Source organism: Trachemys scripta, chromosome 14 (genome assembly GCF_013100865.1).
Source record: "Trachemys scripta elegans isolate TJP31775 chromosome 14, CAS_Tse_1.0, whole genome shotgun sequence".
Lineage (NCBI taxonomy): Eukaryota > Metazoa > Chordata > Testudines > Emydidae > Trachemys > Trachemys scripta.
Window position 1 is genome coordinate 31482656 of NC_048311.1, and position 25858 is coordinate 31508513.

At 50.8% G+C, this 25858-nt stretch overlaps 1 protein-coding gene across 4 annotated transcripts in view; it reads right to left on the reverse strand.

The window, feature by feature from the left end:
* The window catches only part of SLC39A11 (solute carrier family 39 member 11), a 260526-nt gene extending 235270 nt beyond the window's left edge, over positions 1–25256 (reverse strand). For 2 of the 4 annotated variants that reach the window (XM_034789978.1, XM_034789979.1), the window contains exons 1-4: positions 25180–25253; positions 23020–23153; positions 21287–21325; positions 670–828 (exon numbers count right to left, since the gene is read on the reverse strand). In XM_034789978.1, the coding sequence (XP_034645869.1) occupies positions 670–828; positions 21287–21325; positions 23020–23127 (306 nt within the window). In that variant the 5' untranslated portion in view covers positions 23128–23153; positions 25180–25253. Of the gene's footprint in view, positions 1–669; positions 829–21286; positions 21326–23019; positions 23154–23421; positions 23546–25179 lie in introns of all 4 variants that reach the window. The other 2 variants (XM_034789976.1, XM_034789980.1) reach the window with 2 other exon arrangements.
* Between the last annotated feature and the right edge of the window lie 602 nt (positions 25257–25858).

Here is a 25858-nt window from a genome sequence, read left to right on the forward strand (position 1 = left end):
GCAAAAAGGAGACGGAGGGGGAGGGGACCTAACAGTTCTCAGAGATATGAAAGGCTGCTATAAAGAGGGCTCTGATCAATTGTTCTCCGTGTCCACTGAAGGTAGCACAAGCAGTAATGGGCTTCATCTGCAGCAAGAGAGAACTAGGCTAGAGATTAGGCTAAAGCTTCCAATTATAAGGGAGTTTCTAACTTTCTAACCTTCCCAAGGGAGGCTGTGGAATCCCCGCCATTGGAGGGTCTAAGAACAGGTTGGACAAACACCTGACAGGGACGGTCTAGGTTTACTTGGTCCTGCCACAGCACAGAGGGCGGACTTAGTGACTTCTCCAGGGCCCTTCCAGCCCTACCTTTCTATGAGTCTATGAGCCACTCCCCTAAGACAGCACACTATTTAGGTCAGCAGACCTCTATTTGCTACCTAGGGAATCTGCAAGAGGGGGGAATCAGCGGTGGTGACAGCACATACACGGCGCTGCCCGCTCAGAGACCAGACTTTACTCTGCCGTGTGAAAGGCAGGCGTTCAAGAGCAACACGTAACCCCCTCGTGCATCCGGTAACGTGCAAGTCAGTTAGAAACGGGCTTCCAGCGGCCCACAGTCCCGGACGCAAAGAGGGTGGGAGACTAGCCCGAGGCCACTGACAGCGGACAGTCAGACTGCTACTTACCAGCAACGGGAGGAGGAGGTCGGCCATGTAGACAAAAGCTGCTCCCAGGGTGAAGCCAACAGCTACCGGGAAGAATGCAAAAGCCCCGAAATCCCCAGAATCTTCAGCCAATTCAATGGCAGGGGCCAGCAGGGACCAGTAAGAAGCAGCTAACATGACCTAAGGGACAGAGAACAGAACCAATTCATACAGGTTATGGGATTACCCCCAATCGAGATTAGGACCCTAATGCGTTGGGTGCTGTACATACACGCAATAAAGAGACAGGCCAAAGGTGGGAGGGGGGGGACTGAGGCAGAGGGTGACCAGCTTTAATTCTCACAAGAGCTCAGTGCAGAGGTGGGAACAGAAGCCAGGTCTCTTAATGCCCAATCAGGTGCCCTGCCCACTGGACAACACTGCCTCTGCTTCAACACCAAGGGTTTCGTTAGACCCCCAGCACGCTGCCTCTCACCCACAAATAACCCCAACTTCCTCCAACCACCTCGCTCCAACAACCCACACTCAAAAAACTTCCCTCCAGGTTATTTAATAACACTCCTCTAGCGGGAGGAAAAGAGCAAACCCCCTTCATGGATTCACCATGCTGACCTCTGCTCACTTAAGGCTGGTGAGCAGATTCCCAACACACCAGGCGTTAAATAAATGGGCGCGTGCACATTGTACAGACAGCGCCCGCACTGTTCCACTAATACACTCCTCTGCTAACAGCGCTTAGTTACTGTCCAAACTCCCAGCTGCCTCCAGCTTTCTGGATAGCACCGGCCCTGAAACAGCGCTCACAGCGGCTTGCCAGGGCGCACACCGAGCAGGCTTCCGTTCACGCCAGCCACAAACGCTCCAGCCTATTCACCGTCGCTTTTGCCATCGCACTTGGCAACGTGAAAAGTGTGACACGACCACTCAGACTGACCGATGAGAGTCGAGCCAACTTCCGCACAGAGCCGTCACTGAAGTACAACGAAGAAAGGAGAAGGAGATTAAGCGTGAGCGGTGCAAAGCCATCAGTTTTCACCCAGCCAGCCGTGAGGCAGGAAAACAATTGACGCGCGCACACTTACTTGCTAGGCTCATCCTTCTGAGGATTAACACGTCCGTAATAACCCTTCCCAGAGGGGAGCAGTGGGAGGGGAGGAGGAGGACTGGATCCCATCCACATACCAGTTCTTAGTGACGACAGGGAATGCCAGAGACAGAGGCCTCTGCACAACACACTAAAATATGAATGTCTTCTCATTTGTGTCACCTGTTTTCACCACAAAGCACATTCAAGGATGCTTCAAAGAGGCCCCATCAAGTTGAACTAAACATAGTAACACAAGCCTGGGGTGTTAACAATCAACACCTTGTGTTATTAAAACGAATGGCCAAACCATTCTCCTGGGTTTCTACCATTAATGCAGATCGAAATGCCAAAGTGACCAGTTAGTGATTGAAACCAGATGAGTCAATTTCACCGACTAGCTCTCAGATCTACCCAGGGCTCCTATCACCCAGGTACCTAAGCACTGACATTAACTCGCAACGCGGGGTCTGGAACATGGACACCACAGGCCAGTATTTGATTCCCAGCACACATAAAAACCTTATTTCCATTAGAGACTAACACATTTATTTGGGCATAAGCTAAAACCCACTTCATCAGATTTTAGCCCATGCCCAAATAAATGTGTTAGTCTCTAAGGTGCCACAAGGACTCCTCGTTGTTTTTGCAGATACAGACTAACACTGCTACCCCTCTGAAACCTTATTTCCATTGGTATTAAAGTACTTTGGGGGGGGGAGGTGAAGGCTTCCACTGGCTTAAGGTTTTGCAAACCTTTGGTTTTACTAAAACTGGAATCGCAGGCTTAAATCAAGCTAAGATTATGTCTTTAAATAATATAGCGGGAAGGCTTTAAGAAAAAGGCAAAGAAAGTTAATTTCAGTCTGTTCAAGCATCATGCATTTTGACAGATTATCAAAAAAGAGTCAACATGCACTAGAACTGTCCAGTTACCAGCTCGGAACCATGAGCAGTTGCCAAGCCAACCTCAAGAAACCGCTTCCTCCAGGAGACTTGCGCAGAATGGATTTTCACCTCAAGCAAAGCGACAAAGCAACCCCATAGTGTCACCAAAGCCTGAATGACAGACAGACATGCACACGCCCTCTGCAGAACAGCATATGGGAGGGGGAAAGACGAACCTCAGGCTCTCCTTGAAGAGAAGACGTTGCAGCTGAATTGAGAGGCCAAGATTTGAGGGCTACGGAAGGGCCCAGATTTATGGGAAAGTCAGGTTCCAACCCTCCCCATCCTGGGGCAACTGATGAGGGCGTGACCCCTCTTGCTGCCCTGCCCCCCCACCTCCCCCCGGGAGCTGCACTGCCAATGGCTCCCCCTGAACCCCTCAACCTCTGAAGGTGAGAGCCCATGGAGGGGGGACAGTCAGCATTTGCTCACTTTGGCGGCAAAATTCCCATTGGGCTCAGCAACCACCACAGAACCAGCGTCTTCCACTCCACCCTAACAGGACTCCAGCCTTGCTCCCCAAGGCACTGGAGAGCCGCCCCCAGCATGTGATGCTCAGAAAAGGGCTCCCCTGAGCTCACGGGAAGTTGCTTAGCCTCCACTGCCCTCCTTCCATGGGTTATGGGGCCTTCCCACATAGCCCTCTCCAAGACACCGCGAGCAGAGGACAGAACGTAGCGCTGTGCACGACACGGGCTCCACCCGCTCCGAAGTGTCCTCCCGTGAAGCTCAGTTTCTTGGGGCTGTAAAAACAACACTACAGAGGGACCCCAATCCAGAGAGAGAGGTGCATCCCTCTTGCAATATATAGGGCCCACCTCTTGCCACAGGAGCAAGTCGCTGCTCCCCCACAGATGTCCTGGGTGACCTCAGACAAGTCCCTTTGTCTCTCTGTACCTCAGTTCCCCATCTGTAAAGTGAGGATAACAAGGCCTCTCTGTGGCAAGGATAAATGCATTACTTATTGGGAGGCACTCAGATACATGGGAGACACAAGATGGGTTGATTTCAGTTATGCATGGAAGCTGACCCTCATGGCAGGCAGGAAATCGATCAAAATCCACAGGGCTCCAGTGACCTGAGAGAGACTCTCCAATCCACTAAGAGGGGTCGGGGTTAGTTATATGGCACTTTCTCTACTAGCCCTGCAAATCAGTTACCAGAAGAGCAGGGGAGCGGATCCAATCTGGCACCCACCCCCCCCCCCCCCCCGCCCCCCTCCCCAGAGAACAGTACTGAGTCGACAAGTGGAAGGGGAAGGCAGGAATCCAAGCAGTCATTTGTTCATTCAGCTCCCCACGCTGAGCACGCCTGTTGCTGAAAAAAGAACAAGTTGTTCTGCAGAGTTTCCCAGATGACATGGCATGACACCAGGGAGAATTCGGCTCATCTCCCCGGGGCCCTGAAAAAAGAGGAAGTGTTAGAAAACAATGAGAGAGATCTACATTCCTTCTGAAAGAGAGCTAACCCGTGCTCACTGCTTCAAATCCAGGAGCCTCAACCAATACACGTTCCTTGCTCTGGCCAGGGCACAACCCACACAGCTCCTACTGACTTCAGCTCAAGCTGTGGGTGTCCACGCCCCTCTGAAAGTCAGCCCCAAGGTGGGCACTCAACGTCCACAGGCACTTCCTGTTTTACTTGTGTCCATGCACTCTGTTACCCCGGTGACGGGCATCGTATTTAAAGCCTACCTAGAAACCAGCCTCAGGACAAAGTGTTCTCATCAACTGGCAACTGCTGGCTGGCCTACGTGAAAGGAGCTTGGAGGGGGTCTCGAAATGGCAACTAGACGCCAAACCCACCAGCCAACGGACAGTCTCGGTCACAGCTCTTCTTGATCTCAGCCAGAGGCTGGCTCCAAAGGGGAGGACAAGACACGAGGACACAACTCCCCACTGACTCCTAGAGCGGTTCCCTCCACACCGGGGTTGAGGACGTTTCCACTGCTGCCCCCTATTCCAGGGTGGCACAGAGGTTCCAAACACTAGGTAGAGATTGCTGATTAACAGAACGTGAAGAGAGACTGAAGATCTGTTGATGAAGGGAGTCAGTTATATCGTCCGGGTCGCTGCCCCATTGCCACGTCTGTATGTCCAACGCTATCAACAGCGAGAGCTTTGGGAAGCGCAGACGGGATGCAGGGCCAGCGCCGGTGCTGGCTACTTTCCAGTTTTGTTGAGAAGTATTTTGTTGTTCTAGCCTGTAGCTACTGTGCATGCACCACTCATCCCCCTACACACACACACACACCCCTTCTTCAGCCTCAGAATGGTAGCGGAACCCAATCTAGGTCAGCTCTCTCATCTAAGTCCCCAAAGGCCCAGCACAAAACTTTGGACTGGGATCCTCCCATGAGGTTTCTATAACCTGCCGAGTCTTTACAGCATCCCGTTAACACCCCGTTCAGAGAATTCTGGCTAACAGAGCAGGCACAACAACTGTAGATTTATAGGACCAGGGTACATTTCTGGTCACAATCAATACAGTAGTCAAAGGATCCAACAGCCTTTGTCAGCTAGAGAGGGAAGGGAAACAACTGTCCCAGATTTCTTTGTTCTATTGGTTGTGTCTTTGAAGGCAGACTCACTTTGGACAGAAGATTTCCCTTCGGCCAAGTGCTCCAACCTCCTCCATCTAGCCACCAGCCGCACCACTGCAGCGAAGGGGAATCGCTAAGACACCAGTTCCCCTAGGATATTTTTGTTTCTGTGGCTGCTTATAAACAGACCAGCTGAGCGGGCAGGGGTAGAAGGTAGAGACATACACAGGCTTGAGGGAGTGGGGACACTAGATACTGCACTGATCTGCCGGGATGCCCTGAATCTCTTTAGGGTTAGTCCATAATGAAGTCAAGAGAGTATGGAGTAGTTTTAGGCTTGATGCACAGACCTCCTCCTGTTAGCGCAGGATCAAAATGGCCACAGGACACTGGGTTTGAAACCCACCCAGATCCTCTATGCAGCTTCCTGGATAAAGGAATTCTGTGGGTGCACACATGCGCACACAAGTTAACTCCTTGCTAAAAGTACTGATCACACCAATGCAAATAGTAACAAGTGAGGAGATAGCAGCAGTCAAGTCATTTCATCATCCCATTTAGGTGCCACTTGGCTGTTCCCTTCCCCTAACCTCAACTACTTTCCTTCCACCAGCACAATGCACATCTCTTCATCCATATCCTAGAACCACCAATGGGCAGCCTTGAACTCCAACCACAGGGAACGTAGGGCTTGGTGGGATTCATAAACGAGACCGCACGGAATTCTGCAGGTGCTTTGGCATCAGTTTAAGCAGCAAGATAACGGGGTCAGTGTGAACAGCTGCAAGAAGATTTCCTACACACTCCTCTGCAATGGATCCATTCTGCCCCAGGACGCCTTCCCTGGCCACTGTTGTGCCAGGTGGAGATGCAAGTCCCAAGTCTACATTTGGCCCATAAAAGCTTTATTAAAGTAGCAGAGAAATCCATTCCCCAGATTATAGTTAAGCAAGAAAGGAAATATCAGATCCTCAAATACACATCCAATATGCAGCAGAAATACACACTTCATCAATTTATTCATTTCATTTCCTCTCCTCTCCTCTCTCCCCTCCCACTCCCTCGGGTGTTAGATGTACCGGGCTGGATTAATCAAAAATAATCAGCCCCATTAAGAGCCTTCAGCAGGTTTGGCGTCCCCTCAGCCCCCAACGATCTACAGTACTTGCTTTTGGAGCCATTCAGCTATGGAAGGAAACTCATTTGTGACAGACTCCACCGGGAGTCTCCTCATTTGCCACGAAACAAAATTAGTTCTTTTTTTAAAAAGTAAAATCAGTCTGAGGCCTGAGAAAAATATCAGCTAAGAAAAACACTTAAGAATCAACAGAAAAGTTTCCCCAGTTTGGGATCAAACCCATCTTCTGGAGCCAGGCCTTCTCCCAGCATCCAACTGGGCACTTTTCTAGACCCTCCCTTGAACAAAAAACAGGGAGAAGCTGAGGCTGAAGTTATAGAAACACAGGGCTGGAAAGGACTTGGAGAGGGTCATCCAGTCTAGCCCCCTCCGCTGAGGCAGGGCCAGGCAAACCTAGACCATCCCTCACAGGGTTTTGTTCAACCTGTTCTTAAAAACCTCCAATAATGGGAATACCACAACCTCCCTTGGAAGCCTGTTTCAGAACTTAACTACCCTTCGAGTTAGACATTTTTTCCTAATATCTCACCTAAATCTCTCTTGCCACAATTTAAGCCCATTACTTCTTGTCCTACCTTCAGTGGACATGGAATAATTGACCACAGTCCTCTTTGTAATAGCTCTCAACATATTTGAAGACTTATCAGGTCCCATTCCCGCCATCTTCTTTTCTCAAGACTAAACATGCTCAGTGTTTTTAACCTTTCCTCATAGGTCACATTTTCTAAACCATTTGTCGTTTTTTGTTGCGCTCCTCTGGACCCTCTCTCCAGTTTGTCCACATCTTTCCTAGAATTGGAGACGGTACTCCAGTGCCAAATACAGCAAGAATTATCTCCTGCGTCTTAGACGACACTCCTGTTAATACACCTCAGAATTCTACTAGACTTTTCTGCAATTGCATCATGTTCAATTCAATATTCAACCTGTGATCCACTACAAACCCAGATCCTTCTCCACAGTACTACCACATAGCCAGTTATTCCCCATTTTGCAGCTGTGCATTTGATTTTTCCTTCCTAAGTTTAGTCCTTTGCCCTGGTCTTTCCTGAATTTCATCTTGCTGAATTCAGACCAATTCTCTAATTTGTCAAGGTCATTTTGAATTCTAATCCTGGCACCAGCTTGGTGTCATCTGCAAATTTTATAAGTACACTCGCCACTCCATTATACAAATCATGAACAAAGAAAACTGACTAGTACCAAAGCCAGGACTGACTCATGTGGGACACCACTACGTACATCCCTCCCAGTTTGACAGCAAACCACTGATAACTACTCTTTGAGTACAGCCTTTCAACCAGTTGTGCATCCACCTTATAGTAATTTCGTCTAGACCACAATTCCCTATTTGCTTATGAGACTGTCATGTGGAACTGTGTCAAAAGTCCTACTAAAAAAAAAAAATCACAATATATCACATCTAGTGCTTCCCCGCATCCACTAGGCCAGTAACCTTTGTCAGAGAAGGGAATTAGGTTGGATTAGCATGATTTGTTCTTGATCAATCCACAATGGCCATTTTTAACCTCTTTTCACCAGGGATGGGTGCTCTGTCAGAGAGGAGATGGTTTAGTGGCCCCGGGGATGAGAGGATGAGATTCATCAAAGGAAAACTTCCTAACAGCAAGATCTACTCTGTTGGGGGGAGTCATGAGAGGCTCATTGTTCAGTATGCAACTGGCCTGAACAGAGCACCAGGAAAGAGGCTGCAAGATACAACCTTTCACAAGCAAGGACCCAACCGGGCATCGCTTCCCGTTTCTTCTGCTAGGAAAATACAGAGTGAAGTGGTCAATGAACTGGAGATGCCTTAAAGCCTGTGAAGTTTGCCAGCCTGGGTATAAGAGCCGTCAGCAAGCAGAAGAGAATGAATCCACCTTCCTTATACTTATGGCCTGAGCGTCCGCCTATGGCAAAGAAGCGTGCACTGAGCCACAGGGACATGTGAAGTCTCTTTTTAAGAGAAGCTTTAGACCCCAGCCCTCCAGGGGATCTTGTAGTTTTAACTTCCCACACTTGGTAAGAAAATGGGCTGTTACACTAGATAACCACAGCTGTCAAACTTTGTATTTTGAATACTCTTTAAAACCGCTTTAAAAACCAAAACTAAAAAAGGGAAGACCGTAACACGAGCCGAGGGAAAAGTTCAGTGGAATCACATCGTCACTTTATGGGAAAACATTGTTTCTCCAAGGAGAAGAACAGGTCAGTTTCTGCGCATTCCTGTCCCCAATCTCCGATCTTGCTGACACTCAAGACAATGGTAAAACTTCTACTAGCGTCAACATAGGCAGGACCAGTTTTCAGAGTAGCAGCCGTGTTAGTCTGTATCCGCAAAAGGCTGTAGTCCACGAAAGCTTATGCTCTAATAAATTTGTTAGTCTCTAAGGTGCCACAAGTCCTCTGTTCTTCTTAGACAGGACCAGGCTCCAGGGATAGACATTACACTGCTTCCTGCTATCTCTGCACCCCTAAACAAAGACGCCGAGCTGGATTTCCAACAACTGGCACTACTTGCCTGGAAGGAAAACCTAGATTGCAGTGCGCCTTGGAGCAGGGACTGACTGTCTTTGTGCTGTTTATGTACAATGCCCAGCACAGAGGGGTCCTGGTCCACAAATAAATGATTGTCTGTCTTTCCCACGCCATATGTACCTCCTACATGGATTCCCTGCCTGGGGGCACCCTATCCTCTATCCTCCCTTCCCAACCTTTTGTTATGGGTACATGGGACTGGAATCCCAACACTTTTTTCTGCTAGAACATAGGGTCGTGGTATGGCAAAGGTGGTCCTACAGCAGCACCTCAGTTATCTGAGTGCAAAGCACCTGGACAGAGCTACCTAAACCTCACCCGATCTTTGCAAATAGGTAGTGTGGGAAAACAATAACCAGATCAGCTCCTTCTTGCAGTCCTCACTCAGGCAAAGCTTCCACTGCATCTCAGAGCAGACGCACGAGATTATCTTAGTTACGCTGATCTACAGCTGCAGCCAATCCAATGAAGTCACTGGTGTCTATGGAGGACGCTCACCTAACTACAGAAATCAATGGCGTTTGCCCAAGGACTAGAGGATTTGACCCAATACGTTAAGTGACAACACGAGGGGAGAGGGGAATAAAAAAAAAAAAAGAAAAGCATCCGTGGTTGTCTGACCGCTATCATTTTAAGCCACTCATGCAAGATGCTCACAAGTTAACACAAAGATTAGAATTGACACCCAGAGAGCCGATCATATTAAGAATGCGATACCCAATTGCCAGCCCTTGTAATTGTCAAACTCCGACCCCCCGCCTATTCATGAGAACGTCCCACTAACCAGCAAATATAATCTTTTCCTAGTTAAGCGCTACATCCAGACAGCAGGTTTGTTATCCTGCACTCGAAATACAATGCTCATCTGCTTTCCCCAGAATTCAGACATTTATCGGGTTTCTTTTCCCTTCTGCTGGAAGGGCTGACTTCAGCCCAGGGCCGTCGCACTTTGCTTCTTTCCTAGCTCAGACTGTGTGTCCAGAAGTGAGCATCACGATCATCTAGACTGCAAACGACAGAACCTCACCCATCCACTCCTGTAATCGGCCAAATACCTCTGGCTGAGTTACTGAAGTCCTCACATCTTGATTTAAACACTTCAAGTTACAGACTCTCCATTTACTGTAGTTCAAACCAGCTAGTGACTTATGCCCCACACTGCAGGGGAAGGTGAAAACCCCTCTGCCAGCCTGACCTGGGGGGGAAATTCCTTCCCAGCCCTGGTGATCAGTGAAATCCTGAACACGAGGACAAGACCCACCAGCCCAACCTCCGGGAAAGAATTCTCCGTAGTAGCTCAGAGCCCTCCCCATCTAGGGTCCCACCTCCAGACCTTGGAGATACTCGCTAATGGCAGTCATGGAGAGGCCGCATAGGCCATTATAGGCCGTCTCATAGTACCATCCCCTCCATAAACCTATTACATTCAGTCTTGAGACAAGTTAGGTGTTTTGCCCCCACTGCTGTTCCAAAGCTTCCTCTGATGGTTAGAAACCTTTGCCTAATTTCCAGCCTAAACATACTGATGGCCAGTTTATACCCCTTGGGTCTTGTGCCAACATTGGCCCTTAATGTAAATAACTCCTCGCCCTCCCTGGTGTTTATAGAGAGCAGGCAGACAATGGTAGGGAGGATGGAAACTAAAGAGACCAGGGTTCAGTTCCCTGCTCCGCTACAGAGCCCACCTGTGACCTTGGATAAGTCACTTCATCTCTCCAGGCCTCAAATACCCCATCTGCAGAATGGGGATAAGGGACACTTCCTTTCGCTGCTGCAAGCTCTTTGGGACAGGGGCCGTCTCTCGTACGGTGTTTGTACGAGTTCTAGCACTAGAGCATGCAGACCTGGTCTGAGCACGGGTAGGTACCGGGATGCTTACCAGGGCCCTGATTGCACTCCTGCTCCCATCACTGCTGCCCCCAGTGGAGAGGAGCCAGAGGGAAACACCTGGTCAGAGTCACTGCGTAACCTCTGTTGCTGGGATCGGAGAGGCTATTGCTCCTCTATTCCCAGCACATCCCTTGCAGAGGTTCTGGTTAGGAAGCCCTCATCCCTGCTATGAGTATGGCCAGCTTGGTCATCCACCCAGCTGACCCTCCGGCTTCTAGAGCGCCTTTCATACCAGTCGCTCAAAGCAAGCATTCGAGCCTCCAACCCCAACACGCCCTTATGAGATGGGAAGTCTTAGCCCCGCTCGGCAGACAGGGAAAAAACAAGACAAAGCCAAGTGAAGTGACTTGCCCAAGGTCACCGAGCAAGTCTATGGCAGAGGCACAAATAAAACCGACTCCTATTTCCCTGCTCTGTGGCTCCACCCACTCCACAAGACATTGCCTCGGGATCGATCAGACATGCCAGTGGGAGTTCCCATCCAACGCAACGTCCAACTGAAAGAAACCCAAGAGGCACCAATGGGCTAGTACAAAGGGAGTGAAAAGAAAAAAAACAACCACCCCCCTTCCCTCCCTTCCCCGCCCCACCACACAATTCTAAGTGACTGGCTACCATCGGAACTACAGCTAGCCAGGGCCCAGACAGAGACAGAAGCAGACGCTCAGCTGATCTTCAGCAATCCAAACATACAGGGTGCGCTGAGACATGCAATGGGAGCTGGGCATGCACCTAAAAGCAGAGTTTGGCCTTTGTACGCTCATGCATGGCTTTAGAATGCCTCGGAAACAGCATTAATTTGGAGATGTTAATTACAAGACCCTGAATGCTCCGGAGCCAAGACGGAATGATGTCCATGAATCTGCCGGCTGCTCTGAACCCGAGGAGGAAGAGGAGGGAAGGGAGAGCGTGAAGAGTGGCAGGAAAGGAAGCTGGACATTTTAATACAAAGAGGTCTCTGGCAGCCCAGACACCTTTGCTGAATGTGTCACAGTAACCAGAGACGGCAGCATCTCTTGCCAGCCTGAGAATGAGCAGCAAACAAAGCCAAGGAGTGGATTTGCTCAATAACTCAATGCCGGTGGAGGGGCAGGTGTGCACCAGCCTTCCCTAGCAAAGATGGGGCTTCCCAGAGCCAGACTCACATGGTGGCTGTGCCATGCACCAATTTTAACCAGGGAAACGAACCTTCCCCTGCCTATTATTTCCTGGGTACTTCTATGGCCCCCATTAAAATGCTATTGGAGCATCTCGCAATGTTTAGTGTGTTTATCCTCACAACACCCCCGGGAGGTTGGGACTAGTTCCCTTTTACAGATGGGGAAACTGAGGCACAGAGCAACCAAGTGACTCACCCAAGGCCACAAAGACAGTCTGTGGCAGACTGGGAATTGAATTCAGGTCTCCCAAGTCTTAGGCTAGCGCCCTAACCACTAGACCATCCTTTCTTAGCACCAGGAGCTTCCATCTAGCCAAAGACTGGGCACAACGATCTGTCAGAGAAGGACCATTCTATGGTAATGCAAACCTCCCTGTCAGGGGGAACACACCTGTTCTTGTCAGCACCAGTGGTGGCATTTGTCCCATGGCAGCCCCCTCCAAAGCTCAATTCCAGGGTCCTCACTAATGGGACCTTGAGTTTCACTTTGGCTTTCACTTTGTCATCAGGGACAAGTAACAGTCACCATGCCAGGGGGGCCCCCCTGCGATTTCATGGTGCCAGCACAGCGACCGGGAGATCCCAAACGAGAGGTGCATTGTACATTGAGAGGTCTCCCATGCGCCGGAGACAAGACGCTGTCGTTCCCACCTTAGTGTAGCTAGCCAAAGTAAAACCCAGGTGACTGCACACGGGGTTGCCCTTGACACTCGATACCAAAGTTAAAAGCAGTCCTCCGTGCCCTGTCTGCAGCAGGATTTTCCATCACATTAGCTATCTCGATGCACTGTAAAAAACACACCCCCATTTTCGGAGCGAAGACAATCTGTTGCTAAGCAGCAGCACGGTACGTTGTCACCAAACCACAGGGCTGACGCAAGACCAGAACGCAGGCTTTTGCCAGGGTTTCATCGGCAGCGGCAATTTTAATGATGTACCAGATTAGAGCCACAAGTCTTGCAAGGGAGGGAGAAGGGAGATCTCCAGCAGAAGAAAATGTGTGGGGTGGAGGGAGACACTCAAGAGAACATTTTATCGGCCAAACTTTTCAGCACGAAGAAACTTTGCCTCATTAAGGTGCCGATACCAAGAATGGGCCTCGCGCTTGGGAAGGCATCTCAGCTTTGCATGTTCCCAACCCGTTTTTATCTGGCCCTGAAAGGGAAGATTCAACGCCGGACAAGCCAGGCGCTGTTTAAAGCTCTCCCCTTTTCCAAGGGCCGTGAACTGAACGCTAATGCAGTGAGGGAAGATGGAACATCAGGCCCCCTGGGAAGCTGACTGTGCGTTTAGGTATGATAAACTTCAGTGGGAATAGACAGCACTTCTCAGACTCATGCCCTCAGACCACATGATGTCTGGATCCCACATCAGATGCCCACCTCCAGGTTATTAAGACCCTATCACCACGGTAACTAACCACCTCAGTCTTCAGTACACACAACCCTCCTGAGAGGCAGGGCAGTGCTATTATCCCCAGTTTGCAGGTGAGGAATTGAAACAGACTAAGTAACTTGACCAAGGTCAGACAGGATGTTTGTGGCAGAGCAGGGAATTGAACCCTGGCTTCTCAAGTCCCAGGCTGCCGTTCTCCTTTCAGAGGGGCGTTGATACAATAACCAAATCTTGTACTGAAGCTTTGTTTAAGACGTTCCAGGGCTCATAGGTGCTGGAACTAGGGGTACTCGTTCCACCCCCTGGCTTGAAGCGGTTTCCATCATACACAGGGTTTACAGTTTGGTTCAATGGCTCTCAGCACCCCCACTATACAAGTTGTTCCAGCCCCCCTGCCAGGACCAAAGGTAAAACACAAAATCCCAGCTAGAACGGGCAAGAACACCTCAAGCATGATGTTCCACTCAGAAGACCGTGAGCTGCCCTCTGGGAAGCACAGGCATATATGTTTTCAAGAGTGACTCACTAGTGATTTTGGGTGCTCAATTCGAAACATCTTAAAAAGGGGCCTGATTTTCAGGAAGTGCCCAGCACCCACCTTCGGAAACAGTCCTCTGTAGATGTCCCAAGTCAAGCACCCAAAAATCACGAGCCATTTGCCGCCGTTTAGATCATGTACTTTGTGTTCTTCAAAAGAGCAACGGACTCAGACTCTACTCCTGCCAGGACTGAAAGTTCCACTGGGCCGAAGCTACATACGGACCAAGACCAGTCTAGAAGCGTTCCTCTGAACCAAAAGACCAGTGACATGAACCAAGAGGACCGGAAGTTATTATAGTGTTGAAAAGCTGACAACGCAAGGCCAAAAAGACAAGACAAAGTAATGGACCGTTATTGAGAATTTGAGTTATCTGCACCAAATTTGGATCCTCCGATCCAAATCTTCACTTCAAAACCCAGAGACTGAGGGTGTCTGAAGGCAAAACAGAGAGAAAGAAAGAAAAGCTAACTTCTGCCTCTCTTCCCTCCATCCACTGAACAAAATGCAGTGGAGGCCAAAGCTCAAAGCAATTTTCAGCACTTCACGCATCAGGTTGCTTTAGCACAGAAAAATCAAGGTCAGCATCTAATCTGCATCTCTGTAGAGAGGCGTCCTCTAGCTCTTCCATCCTTATGGACGCAGAAATCTATTCTCCCAGTCCCTGGTATAGGTCTGTGCGCAGAAGAGGTTTGCACATACACACTGGCTGGATACTGTAGTGCAATCACCCTATGACGCTCCATCACGTTATTTCCCATGGATTTAACCCCAGGGCATGCCAGGGAGCCAAGATTAGAGCGGAGCTAGCAGAAAACCCAGCAAAGCAGGAGCAACTAGTCTGACTAAAGGAACAAACACTGGCCTGCTGGTAAAGCAATTTCTATCGGGGTTGATTGTGAGCAATAGGGCTGGTCCCGCCGGTTTGTTATTGTAGGGTTGCTCAATCACAGCCCGCCGCTCATTGCTTTTGAATGTGCAAACATTTTCTGTGGAAGAGGCTTTGTATATAACAAGAAGCAAAACAGACTTCCTCTCTGCCTTGGCTGCAAGAGACACGGACTACATATTCGCCATCAAAGGGAGAAACAAGGGTTTAACAGAAACATATTGAACAATCAAAATAACCCAAGATCGTGGCAGTGTCACAGTAACCGCAACTTGAAGAAACAGCTTTTAAGGAGCCGGAGGGGAGTGTTAAGAAATAGCACAATTCTCTACGCACGGCTTTTTTTTTAAATCGTCTATTTTCCCATCCTATTTTTTTAATAGGAAGGAAACCACTCAAGGACGCTTGCAAATTAATCTCTTTTTGTATTGCTCCTCTAGTCACTTAACGAAGCAGGTCGAGACTGGATAGGAGCAGTGAATAGCCCGTCTTGCTCCAGCTAGTCCACGTACCACAAAGCTCGTGGCATTCTCGATTTGCAATGAAGAGTTCACAGCCTGGCTTATTAACAAGCAGCACAGTGGAATTCAGTCCGGCTTCCAGCCAATTCGTTTCTCTCTAGGTTCCACGCAAGCCACCTGGTGTTCAGCTAATACTCATTTCAAAGCCCTTCGCACAGCATGCTGAGTTGCAGGAGATGGCGATTTTCCAAAAGAGGAAGATTAATTATTCTTGCCCAAGCTTGACGCCGACACAAAGAGGGGAGGTCCGCGGGAAGTTTCTAACTGATTCGGAAAGGTTAGAGTGTCGTGTCATTAGGGATTCAAAAGAATGCCCCCGGTAACTCACAGCTGATTTGTAACTGCTGGATGCATCTCAGAAGGCAGCTGGTCTCAGGCTCACAGCACCCTCAGCACCACTTCGCTCTCATTTTGCACCGTCTAGGTCCAGGAAGCCACACGAGCAGCTGTTTTTATACAGAAAGGTATAAAGGTAGGACTAGGAGGCAGGAAACGGTCCCATCCCCGGCTCTGCCACAGACACCCTGTGCGACCGTGAGCATGTAACCCAACACCTCTGTGACTCAGTTTTCCCATCTGCATAATGGGGAGAACGAATACTTGAGAGGCTTAGTTTATTAATGCATGTAAAGCACTTTCAGATCCTCAAACAGAAGGTGCTAGCTGGGGCAGGACATTACTACCCGCCAGCGCCCAAGATCCCAGCTCCATGGACCATGCCACTCTGCCCCCCAACTTCTCCCGAGAGTGGAGAACTCGGAACAGCACCCCGCACCAAACACAGGACCTCCACCCATCCAAAACTAAAGGCAACTCCAGCAGACACTCCAACTCCCATCAGCTGTGCTGCCTAGGGAACCGCTCCAGAGCTGCTCAGACCAGTCTCCTGTTCTTCAGGAGCCAGCTGTGGGGGGGAGGGAGGGGGGGAATCCACACTAAAATGCAAGCGAATCCTATCGCCCAGGGGCGCCGTGCCACAAAACCATCTCAAGCAATAAACAGCTGTACAACACTAGAAGTGTCTGGGAAGCTGGGCTCAGAACAGCCTTGGGAGCAAGTTATTTTGCTCGTTTACCAGACAAATACAGCCATCCGACACAGATTTTGCAGGAAGAGGTATACGCAGACATTAAGGAATACGTTTCCATCACAGCATTTGGGGCTTTAGCCACACCACTGCCTTCTACAGGAGGGGCTCTCAAACTGGGGGTCGTGAAGTTATTATGTGGGGGTCCCGAGTACATTCCTCCCAGCTAGTAAGTCTGGTGCGAAAAGAGATTAACATACAAATATCACTTTTAAATATAAATGTGTTTTTATTTCCTAAGGGGGAGTCGCACGCCGAGGCTTGCTGTGTGAACGGGGTCGCCAGTACAAAAAGTCTGAGAACCACTGCCCTACAGCCTCCACGGAGTGCCAGCATACACACAGCTCCCATCCTGGGAGAGCTCTACCCATGGACAGGTTACTCTGTAGTTGTCTACTACACGGTGTTTCGCACCTTCCTCTGAAGCATCTGGGACAGACCTCTCTCAGTATCAGGGTAGCAGCCGACACAGATCCAGAGTGGCAAATGCTACGTTGACCAATAGCAAGCATCCTGCTTGGTTTCTAAAATGCACATATCCAGCCAAGTCCGAATCTGGAGGTTTTCTAAACAGACAGGGCCAGGCCAGCTTTCTTGCTAATCTCGGGAGCACCTGGAGGAAGTTTTTTGGTGCACTGGTGTGTGAACACCCAAGCATCACAAGCCAACAAGGTCAGATTCCACCCATCACGGACAAACCCCTCATGCTGATAACCGACTAGCCAGCCCACTAGCAGGAGCGCCGCCAGCTTTTCTGCCGCCCTAGGCGGCAGAAGGTCCTGCCCCGAAATGCCGCCCCCCACAGAGGCGGCGGAAGGTCCCGCCCCCGAAATGCCGCCGTGGTCACCGCCCCCCAAATTGTAGCACCCTCGGCGACTGCCTAGGTCGCCTAATGGGTTGCGCCAGACCTGCCCACTAGCAAAGACAAAACAGGCAGCACATTCCTTGCGCGTTTCATCTGATCGGAAACGATCTCCGGCGCTGCCGGGAGGCTACCTCATGACCAGTGTACGCTGCCGGTCCTCCCATGAGTCTTTCCATAATTGCCAGAGACGCTGACAAACAGCAGCCCCCCAACCATCATCCCGCGGCTGCCAGTTCCATTCTACAGAGCTACGAGATTAGGAGACGGGCCCCAACTTGTGCCTATCCCAGCATTGGGCAGTCTGGCCGACGCGGCTAATGCCAAGCACGTGGACACAGTAGCAAGTTGGCAGCAACTCTGTTTCTTCAGCATCTATTTAACCACCATGGCTGGTGAATTTGGTACACGTGACGGAAGAAAGAACTGGATGCCACACCCCTAAGGCAACGGGACCTCCGTTCAGTTCATGCGGTGACAGGAGAACGGGGCTCTCAGCCTAGCTGCAGGTGGGCATTTGCTTAGGTCACGTCTGGTGAGTCTGACAGTTAGCACCGGGAAAGCGTTTAGTCCGGGAACAGAAACATCAAGGCCAAGACAGCTCTGGCGGATCCCCAGGCTAAAGCAGAAGAAACTGCTGCAGGGAAGGGGTTCAGTAACTCGGGCTGAACAGCATCAGCAGAGCTGGGTAGGGCCAGGGCTGGACTGAGGATAATCCGGGGATCAGGATGGAGACCCACTGTCTGACCTGCCAAGAGCGCAGCACCGGAATAGCAGAAGGTGCCGGGGCTCAGGGATTGAGACGCATCAGCAGAGCCCAAGGAGGACGCGCCCAGCACCTGTGTACGCTACACCTGGGTGAGTCATGTTTTCATAGGAGAAAACCATGACGCGTAAGATTCAGCTCAGAGGGCGAGCAGAAAGGCTGGGGGCAGAGTTAGAGAACGGGACCTGCCATCCCCAGAGAGAGGACTGCTGCAATACGAGACCCTTCGAAGAGTATTATTTCTATTACTGAAACCCAAAGGCGCCCCGGTCACGGACCAGGACCCCAGCGTGCTAGGCGCTGTACAAACACTAAACAAAGAGACACTCCCTGTCCCAAGAAGGGAGAAGAAATCTCAGATGCCACCTTTGAAGAACAAAGGCAACGCAACCAATGTTAGCCCAGCCATTCTATCCCACTCAGACGGACAATGACCACAAAAATAACCCTGCACATCCATCTCCTGCCGCAGCCGTTCTTCACGTGCAGCCGCGGGGAGCTGGCTGGAGACACACACAGCGCTGGCCCTCCTCCTCGTTCCCAACAGCTAAGACTCATCTGAGGGGCGCTAACAATACATTTGACACTTGCCCTTCCAAGTAAATTGCTGCAGTTGCTACAGGGAGGTCCCATTATCGCCCAGGAAAAGCGGGGAGGGGTTCACAGGCTGGGAGATGGGGCAAGAGGTGGCCAACAGACAATGCAGCCGTTAACAAACCCAGAAGGGTACAAGAGATCACGCGCGACAGCTGGAGAGGCAGACACGCAGAGGAGACAACGCTGCTGTAGCCAACGGCTCATCAGGATGCAGGAATATTGAGAGATGTGAGGATCTCATCTCTGATAAAAGACATTAAGCAGACCAGCCATTCCCCCACCCCCGCTACACTTGCACAGAAGTGCTTTCAGGGGGTTAATGTCCTGCTGCCACGGCTCTCAGACTTCTGCAGAGTTGGCCACATTTTAAGACGGGAGGGAAATCCGGCAGCCGGCTCCTCTTCGGCAGTCCCACAGCCTCTTGGTGGCAACTGCAGCAACTAGCCACCTAGAGCATCAATATCAGGAAAGCACCTCGTGGATTTCCAGCCGTGCTCAGCGTGATTTACCAGCGGGAAATGAGGGGTCTGGCTGGCCGCAGACCACCAGCAAGCACAGTTTGGAAACCTCAGTCCAACAGAGCAGCACAGCTCAGCGCAGGCAAGCAGCAAATTAAACCCAACCCTGCCCTGTATGGCACTTTGGCAATTCAGGCCCACTAATGCCATCTGGAAGCCTGGACAATTTGGAACTGGTTTTCTTTTTTTGTGCAGCACGCTCCACCGAGAGGGCCGGGCCAGCAACCGGAGCTTCCTCAGGTAAGTTTTAGCTGTTAGCAATGTGATTAACTGCTGCCGAAAAAACAAAGCAGCCAGAAATCCGCTGCTGACAGGTGAATGGGCTTCCAGTTTGCCTCGAGCACAGATGGGCATTTGCTGTGCTCCAGGAGTTGCTGACACATACAGGATACACAACCAACCAGGATCTGTATGTTTTGCAGAGTCATTTAGCGATCAGTCAGCCACACAGGCCTGATTAGAACAGTGATACAGAGGCGTGGTTGAAAGGGACAAGCCAGGAAGGTCTGAATTAAGCCAAAACTCTAGCTACCTGCCACCCTATTACGCCACTGGCCAGGAACATGGACCCCAAAGCATTCTGGGAGACAACTAAACAAGACATGGTGCCCGGTGCTGGGTGGCCACAGAGCCAGACTTGAAAAAGTAACACTGTCACCCCCACAATGCACTGCAACCAAACATCTTGACCTACTTTCCTGCACCAGACATCAGCGCCAGGAGCCAAAGTGTTCCTCCGGGGCTTCTCCCCATTGCCACATGTACCTTGCAAGCTGGGCAAAGAAAGTGGGAAATGGCCAGCAGTTTCCTCTAAGCACCGAGAACCAGAGACATTTCTACATTGGTTGCTCAGCGGCTCACGTACATTCAAGCTCCTAGAAGACAAGCCTGTGATTTACCCATTCAGAATACAAGATACCAAGCTCACCAGAATCCTCCGGAGGTTTTCCACCAGCCTGCCCTGATGCAGTTGAAGCCAGCTCTTCAACACATCCCCTGAATGACCGCGTGCCTTGCAGGAACACACAGTCTCATAATAAGCATTCCGTTTACATGAGGCTGTTGATTTAGGCCTGAATCATGTAAAGGCTCAACTCCCCCCTGCTCCCCCCTGAGGACTTCAAGCACTTGAGCTCACTGGGATACTCAGACGCCAAGTTAGGCACGTGTGCCAGTCTCCGCAGGATACGGGTTCTTTCGCTCCTCCTAGCCACAGAAAGAAGCTGCGAGGGGCACAATTCAGAAAATCAAGACAAGCAGCACTGAACGTGAAGGCCACACCCACCACAGGTGAAAAATCCTGCTTTGTGCCAGACAGACACCTGCATCTGCCCACGCTGCACTACCTCCAACCTCCCCTAGGAGGCACTGACCTGGGACAGGACTTTAACCATGCTGTACCACGGCATTACTCAAACTGGGTCCACGGACCCCACTCCAGGGAGTCCACCGGCCCCGCTGATCAACTCCCCGCCCCTCCTTCTCAGTGCCTCCTGCATGCCAGTGAACACCTGTTCCCCAGTGTGCAGGAGGCACTGGGAGGGAGGGGGAGGAGTTGGTCTGGGGCCACCGGCCCTGCTGATATGATTCCGCCCCCTCCCCTGAGTGTGTCCCGTCCCCGCTTCTCCCCCTCCCACCCAGTGCCTCCTGCACGCCGCTGAACAGCTGTTCCCCGGTGTGCAGGAGGCACTGGGAGGGAGGGGGAGGAGTTGATCAGCGGGGCCAGCAGACCCCCTGGAGTACCCTCGGTTCCCCAGCATGCAGGAGGCGCTGGGAGGGAGGGAGAGGGGTGGGGACAGGGCACACTTGGGTGAGGGGGCAGAAAGAGGTGGGAAAGAGGAGGGGCAAAGGTGGAACGGGGGAAGAAGAGGTGGGGCAGGGGCAGGGCCTTTGGGGAAGGGGTGAGGGCGGGGCCTGTGGCTGAGCAGGGAGTTTGGGGGTCCGCAAATTTTTTTAAATCAAAATGGGGGTCCTCGGGTTGCTAAAGCTTGGAACCACTGCTTTACCAGATTCCTCCCCTGCCTCCCGTAGCCCTAATTAGATCTCGACACACACACAAAGCGTCCATGTGATGACACAGCCAGATGAGGCCTGGGGGTGGCTTAGGAGAGTACGTGCAGCAGAGGATGAGCAGAATTAGGATGTCCCAGTGGGCGCTGTACTTACCCCAGCAGCAAAGCCCAGGCTTCCATCTAGGATCCGCCTCTGAAAATTAAAACAGAGCATTTAATTTACCAACTGCTTACGGCATGAGAGCGGCGCTGAGGGGAGTTCGCAGCTCTGGCCCTGACTCTAAGATCCTTATATGCTCCCCCATTACTGCAGTATTTGAGTGCCTCCCAATCTTTAATGTACACGACATCCCTGGGAAGTAGTGCAACTATCCCCACTTTACAGATGGGGAACTTAGGCACAGACGCACTAAGTGATTTTCCCAGTGTCACAGGGTCTCTGGTAGAACAGGGAACTTGGGTCCCTTGAACCCCAGGCTGGCACCCTAACCACTAGTCCATCCTTCCTTTCAAGCACGTGCCTAACTTCTCAGGATTAATTTTAAGCACATGCTTAAGTCCCATTTTGACTTCAATGAGTCTTTAGCACCTTCCTAGGTAGCGTGCTGCTATATGAAGGGGGTCCGCAGAACGGGCTTCAAGTTCAGGCTGGGCTTTGCCTCTGTCAGGTGAGCGGCTTGTCTGCAGTTCTTCAGTTCTCTCTCAAGTTTGGTTTGTATCCAACAAATACTGAAACCCGAGTATCAGTCAGCTGACTGCCCAGCCTGTCAATGATTCAGGACATCCTGGTGCCTCGCTCACTCACAGTGATTCACCCGTCCTCAAGGGGAAAAACTGAATATACTACCGCTAAGGGACTCTCCCTTCAAAGCCAGGCTCCTGAATAGGGCATCCGAGAAGAGCTTAAATAAGAAATCGGTTGGGAAAGCGGGATGGCCTCCGAAGGAAACATTGACACAGGCCTGCAGCTTTTCAGAAAGCGGCTTCGGAGACAAAGGCCCACAGCAGAGTCTCAACTAGTTCAACCCCAGAACTGACCCAAGTTCCGAATAAAGTCGCCGGACAGCTCCGGCGTAAAGGCAGCAGAGAAGAATCCACTCCAGCTGCAGATCTCAGCCGCCCGCTCACCCCTTGCTCCCAAAAGCTTGAGAAAGCGGCCTGCCCTTGCAGGACGCTGCGATGGTGAACAGATCCGGGCTATTCCAGAGTTGAGGCTCCCTCACCGAACACAGCTCGGATCGGAGGGCCAAGCGGGTTCTTTCCTTCTCATGTGCCACCGCCAGCAATGTAGGCCACTCAGTTACACCCAGCAACAAAATGTTGCCAAGCTGCTGGAACTTGGTCAACAATATCAGGGCTGATGCACGAGTCGGAACAGAATCTAGCTCCCTCTCCCACCGCTGCACTGGCTCCAGAGGGCCAGCAGGAGTACGAGCCACTTTTTGTCATTAAAACCTGCTCTCCTGCCTGTGCATACAGAGGGAGGGAGACCTGTTGAGGAAGAAGCTGTCTTTCCACATCCCATTTCCTGAGAAGAACCACATTTGATGGCTTTACAGTTGGCTGTAAAGATGGCTAACACCAATCTTCCTCCTTCCCCTCCCTCCATCCTTCCTCCCCTGCCCCACAGAGAAAAATAAATGCAAACGGTATTTGCTTGTGTGGCAAAAATGCCTAGGTATGCACCTGAGAGCTGGATTTACAAGGGAGCAGGGGTTGGAGAGAGACTCCCTCCAACATCATAATGTGCAAATTAAGACTTCCCTCTTCCCATCCAGAAGTCAGAGCCATACAGGCAGAATCAGGGCCTAATTATTTTGTATTGATCACACCGAAATCTGGTCTGGAAGGAGGAATGTGTTTTCAGAACCGAACGGCAACACCCACCTGGCCACTGGAAAATACAAAGACTAGCGCAGAGCCGGCAGCTGTCAGCCCCCAGGTAAATAAAGTCCCGAGCAGCGCCTGGACCACCGGACTGCAGTTTTGGATCATGCTGAACACACACGGGTTTTACTGGCCTAGAAGAGATTTGGTGCATTAGGCGAGAGACAGCGGCAACATAAAACTCAGGCATTACAGAGGACAAGACATCCCTTCCCTGTTATTAACAGCAGCATCTGAGGGCCTGGTTCTCAGAAGGGCTAAGTCCCTGTTGCTCTCTACAGAGCTGTAAGTCCTCAGCATTACTGAGGAAACAAGCCCTACTATTACGAATGACAGCTGTAGTTTACATCAACTACCCAGGAGGCTTGCCTGCATTTCACACCGCACCAACAATGAACCTACCCTGGTCCGTTTCACTTTTGTGTATGGCCAGTTTCTGGTTCAGGCAGGCTGGCAGAATGCCAGCATTTTGGGGGGGTTGAAATCCTGCCATTGGCAGACTCGAGCCCATGCAGCTCCTCACAGACTAGGATGGTGATTCAATCCAAGAGCAGGATCAAGGCCCACAAAGGTTGGTCAGCATGTGGAGTGATGGAAAAAGAAAAACCCACCGTTACATTCCTAGCAGTGTTGATATTTTAGAACGTTTCCATAATCAAGTGAAAGTAGCATTTCAGTCCAACCTCCACAAGCATGTTTCCTACGGCCACCTTTGGTCTTCCCACTTCCCTTTCTAGCACTTTTTCCGTTCACCCCTCAAAAATGAGAAGCGAGATGCAATTAAGTCTGCACACCCTCTTCATCCTGAGCAAAAGGATGCGTTCGCTCTTTTCCATTACACTTAGACGGCACCAGAGAAGTGTCTGCTTAGACCTCTCCAAAGCACGCACACCACTTTCCACCTACTTTTGCCTAAGACACTTTACCCCACTTTAGCATTTTGAATATTACTGCATTCACAGCACTATTTTCATTGCACGAATAATTTGTGGACGCTTGAGTTGTGCAGGAAAAGGAGAGCTAAGCCAGCAATAGATAGGGTACTTGGATACTTCTGAAATAATATTATTCAGGAGCAACCAATCATGTAAGGAAAGAAACACAGATGTTTTATTATTGCATCTGAGGAATGCCTAGATAATGTGAAGCAGTTATATCACAACCCCCCAGTAAATGTCTCCTTGAGCTATTTCTCTCTGCCAACCATGACTTACCAAAAAAAAAAAAAAAAAAAAAAAAAAAGGTACAAGTATTAGCACATCTCTACACTATCTCTTTAGAGATCTGTGCAGATTCTTTCTACCTGCTGAACTTAAAGTTAAAGGTTAACAAAAATGCCAGCCTCCACTGCTCCAACTTTACTCCCTACTTCACCACACAAGCTCGACGCAGAACCCAGCTCTACAATCCACCCTAAAGATTTCAAATTACTCTCGTGGTCCAAACCGACCCACATGCGAATGCATGGCTCACAGCGTCAGACACGGTCTTTTAAAGGTCCCTTTTCTTTTTAAAAGTCTCGCTGCAAAACCAAAACAGAGCAGGGCCCTGTTAAACTGAAGTCTTATAATTTCATTCACACACACACAAGACAATCTCACTCTTAAGCAAAAGTTCACTAAGTGCACCCCACGAGGGTGGCTTATAACAGTCCAGGACTTGCTACTCCAAGAGTTTCACACCCCCTGGGACCACGAGCACCTCACACATCATTAATAAGCCGCTCCTATTGCCCGTCCAGCTCTCCTACAAACCCCACCAGGGGCACTGGAGAAAACACTGACCCAGCCTGCACGCCCAGACAGCCTCACACAACCAGGACGTGAATGAATGAGCTACCTTGGAACATTGCAACCTGCTTCTAGGCATTCACAGCCAGGGTGGCTTGGCCCTGGGCGTTATTACTTTTTGCACACTCAGCAGGGCCCCTGTATACACCCACCAGCTAGGGCCTAGCAAGTTCAAACCCTGCCAGCCCTGCTGCCCCCCAGCGTGAAGGGCTTTTCTCCCCAAAACACCCCACTTAGAGCCCCTGGGTTACTTGGCTGGCTGGATATTTGTGGTTCCTAAACAGCTCGTGCAGGTCCAGGGGGGCATGTTTACTCTGGTCTGCAGCAGGCCCTTGAACTCCCCCTGGAAACGTGAAAAACCCCAACTCACTGCATGCACTGCAGGGACCCCCAGCCACTGCCACCAGCTCCAGCTCCTGCAGCCGCTTCCGGCTCCCCCCTGCCCACGTGTCTCTCAGCCACCCCGGCGGGGCCCGCCCACTTCTTCTGCCGCGACAAATCAGGAGGGAGGCTCGAGTCTATGGTTCGCCTCGCGCGGGGCTGGGAAAGCGAAGCAGGCGGGCGCTTCTCGAGGAGACTGCTTTGCCGAGTCATGCGTTTGGCTCCTGGCAAAGCCGGGCTGGATCGCTTCCCTCGGCTGCTGTGGCAGTGCGACCTCTGAACGAGGTTCAAGGAAGGAAAGGGGCCGTGCGAGGGAACACGCAGGACAAAGCTTATGGCAAGGATCAGTGTGCAAACTCCTCCGTTGGCATTGTGCTGTCTGATCCTGTGCAGGGAGGTAGATTCCATAAGGGACAAAGGGCAGCCTCGGTTGGCCTGATTCAGGCTCCCAGTAAGGGACAGGTGATCAGCCTGGTTACAACCCCACGGGTCTGAATCCGAAGCAAGCAGCGCCCTGGGCCAGTCGTTATTGTATTTGCTATGTTGACAGAGCTGCCACGTTCTGCACAGCTCCACCTGTGACCTGCTGTGCAAATCACCCTACTTTATGTGCACATAACCATAAACCTCAGAGTATGGCCAATACACCCACCAGGGGTAGCTGCAGA